At 45.3% G+C, this 3,425-nt stretch overlaps 1 protein-coding gene across 1 annotated transcript; it reads right to left on the minus strand.

Annotated features, from left to right (window-relative positions):
* Positions 1–244: 244 nt before the first annotated feature.
* GLOD4 (glyoxalase domain containing 4) lies at positions 245–3,419 on the minus strand. Its single transcript, XM_026861462.1, has 7 exons — positions 3,338–3,419; positions 2,536–2,656; positions 1,612–1,756; positions 1,284–1,420; positions 858–944; positions 501–614; positions 245–412 (listed from the first exon to the last, which is right to left on the minus strand). Exons 2-7 carry the CDS (start codon positions 2,626–2,628, stop codon positions 260–262), a joined length of 729 nt encoding a protein of 242 aa, XP_026717263.1. The 5' UTR covers positions 2,629–2,656; positions 3,338–3,419; the 3' UTR covers positions 245–259.
* Between the last annotated feature and the right edge of the window lie 6 nt (positions 3,420–3,425).

Raw genomic sequence — 3,425 nt, forward strand, 5'->3', positions numbered from 1 at the left:
CAGGGAACTGTCTGGAGTAACTTACAGGGAACTGTCTGGAGTAACTTACAGGGAACTGTCTGGAGTAACTTACAGGGAACTGTCTGGAGTAACTTACACCAAAGCGCTGCTGGGGTGCCCAGCCAGACACACCAGCACCCAGCTGCCCCGAGAGCAAGGCTGGAAAACTCCAACCAAGGTACCGAGTGAACTTTAAAAACTGACGTGTTTTCCTTAGCAAGATGGCATGACTGGCTCCTCAGAAAAACTCCACATGGAATTAAAATTGGATTCTGCGGGTGTCTGTGATCAGGAAGACAGCAAATGCACGGCCAGCATTACTTACATCATCCAACAGTTTGTCGCCGTTGGGGTCCACCTTGGACAGATCTCTGAATGCCTCATCTCCCACGAAACAGATTTCATGCCCATCCTAAACCAAATTCAAGAACAGGTAAGTTAGATACCTGGGAGAGGAGAAAATGAGATCTAATTGAATCACCATTGCCAATATTACTCACAGGATCAGCCAAAATAATCACTTGCACTGTGGCCTTGCCAGGTGTGTCCAAGCTAACCAGAGGCGTTAAGATTTTCTGATTCTCCTTTTTCATCAGGGCTTCAATGTGTGGCAACTTAAACAGAAAACAAATAAAAATCAACCCTAGTCAGACAAAGGTCAGATGTGTTCAAGCTATTCCCATTTACAGCTCCCCATTACCCAAAACTCCACTGCATTCCCACTGCAAGAAATATAAAGTGTCTGCTCAGTACTTTTTTGTTCACATTTGAGATATTTTGTCAATACTAGAAACGAACCGAACCCCTCCCCAGCTAGCCCTGGGCAATGAAAGGGGTGAGGGAAATGTGGGTGTTACCTCTTCCTTTGCACAGGAGAAGGCAATCCGCCCAAACGCTGTCCCGTGATCCACAGCTCCTCCAACCGTCTTCAACTCCAACTTGCACTGAGAGAGGAAAAAAGCAAGCCTGACTTGCAAGGACACTGTTCTCACTGTCACATTCACTCCGGCTTTTACTAATGTGGGTGATTTAAAAGTCACCCCTACATGGATTTCCCAACAAGCCAGAATTATCAGAGCAAACCACAGCTTTAAACAAAAAAAAAAAAAAAAAAACAAATCAAGCGTACACAAGCTTTAATTTAAGTACACAGAACTAAGCGCACAGTTGCTTTAATGAAGAGCTTTTTTCTACTTTAAGATTTTGCTCTCACGAAACGAGAGGTTTCTATGATGAGATGCAACTCTTCAAGATCAGAACTGGAAAGTTTTCTAAGGACTAACCTGATTATCCGCATAGCCCAGCAAAACCCTTTGTTTTTCCTCATCCTTCTCATATATTTTCATCCCCAGCAAATCGGACCAGTAGTTAACAGACTTCTGCAGATTGGAGACACCCAAGGTTACCTTTAGCACAGGATCTGTAGAATCGCAATAATTTAAAGTTACAAATACACTGTAGTTTTAAACTCAGTTGTACATTCTTGAGAAGGAAAGTAACAAAGCCATAGCAGAAACATGTTCTCTCTTATAAAAGGCCACTGAGACAGACAATTCCCATTCCAATATCCCACATTTTGAACACCAGTAAGAGCAAACATGGACACTTCACCTTGCCTGAGCTCTTCCTTGTCTTCCAAGTAGAACTTGTATCCCCCCGGGGCTTCAACTTCAAAAATGCCAGCTGTGACTTCCTTGAGGGGCCACCCCATCTTCTTTGCATTGGTCACAGCCTGGCTGGACACCAGTGTCAGGCCCTGGTGAGAACAGAACAGACACACACAATTCACAGGGTGGAATTACAGGTGTGTAAGTCCTGCCTTCCAGCAGTCTGCTCCCGCAATGGCCAGAAACAAACGGGGTTGCTTGTTGTAACAGATTGGCCATATGATCTCCTGACAACCAGGTATCTTGCTCAGTCTTACCGTGCATCCCACATGCATTTGGAATGCACTAACCCACCCTTCTTTCACACCAAAGGGAAAGGAAAAGCAAAAGGCATTTACAATTGTGACTCAGTGGACTGTACAGAAAAGGAAAACCGAGTTCCCAACTGTTCTCCCAGGTGAATCCACAGAGCTGTTCCCTGACACCCCCAAACTGAGGGAAGAACATTAGCTCAGGGGAAACAACAAGAAAACAGTCAGATGTACTCAGAGATGAAACCTGAGATCTTCACTGGTTGTCAGCTAGGAAATAACAAAGAAATAAGTAATAACGAATACAGGAGTGTTTTCCTACAGCAAGATCCCTCCTCGGTAAGCATTCCATGTTGGATCTGGCAGCAAGCACCAGCCATCACACACACACAGCAGCAAAGAGATAGAGCTCCAGGATGCGTTTCCTGGATCCTAAGTGAGCAAAAAGCTGCTCTAATTTCTGCTCTCTCAACTTGGAGACAGCTACAAAAGCAAGAATAAGAAGTGCTTCAGGAACCAAACAGCACAAAAAAGCAACCGGTACAACCTATGTGCCTTTTTAATCATCAAAGTAACACAGCCTGCCACAGAAGTCTGTGGCTATGTGTGGTACTTACCAGAAAGTCATTGCCCAGGCGATATTCTCCAACACCATAATTGTAAGTCAATTCTGCAACAAAGTGGTTGTCTTCTGGCCCATAGCCCACCATTGTTTTGCTCCATTTTCCATCATAAGGGCTGGAACATCCATATTTGTCATGAATATTAGAAGTAAACATTAAAAACTTCAAGTATTAGTGTTTCAAGGACAAATTGCATTTCTAGAGGAAACAAATGGCACAGGTAATCCAGTAACCTCCCACCAAGTAGCAGTTGATACCAGTGAGGAATTTTCATTGCAACTCTGCAGACGGGCACCCCCCAGCCAGTAGCTTTGACTGTGGTTTGTCATCCATGACCAAAAGACTTCTACCCCCTTAACAGCTCACACCTGACAAGCATAAACTGCTCATTAGCTGGGATTAGGTGAGCACTTCCTTATTGCAAAATAGGAAAAGCCCATGCTTGGGCACCGGATTGTAAGATTTCTTTCACTCATGAAGATGAGAGTCTTTGGAGCTACCAGGAGGGATTTTTAACACAAGACCCCAGATAGCCCCACGTCTGCAAAAGCGATGTAACAGAATGCAATTCCAGGGAAGCTTATAGAACATTTTATAAAGTTTAGTATAAGCCTGTGGGTGTAACACAGCAATACCTGTGTTTCAGTGTAAGCGTCATACGTGCACAAAGAGGAAAACTGCTGATTCCAAGGGAAGGAGTTAAATACAAACCCAAACTACCCGGTTTAGCTCCGGCAGACGCTGGCGGGTGTGTTACGAGACGCAACAGCCCGGGGAGCGCGGACGCGGCACTCACCCGTTGCAGGTGGCCTTGCAGCCCTCCTCGAACTCCTCGTGCCTCAGCACCTGGCGAACGGGATGGGAAAGGGGGGTCAGCACCGGGG

Source organism: Athene cunicularia, assembly GCF_003259725.1.
Source record: "Athene cunicularia isolate RWA chromosome 19 unlocalized genomic scaffold, athCun1 chr19_part1, whole genome shotgun sequence".
Taxonomy (NCBI): Eukaryota; Metazoa; Chordata; class Aves; order Strigiformes; family Strigidae; genus Athene; species Athene cunicularia.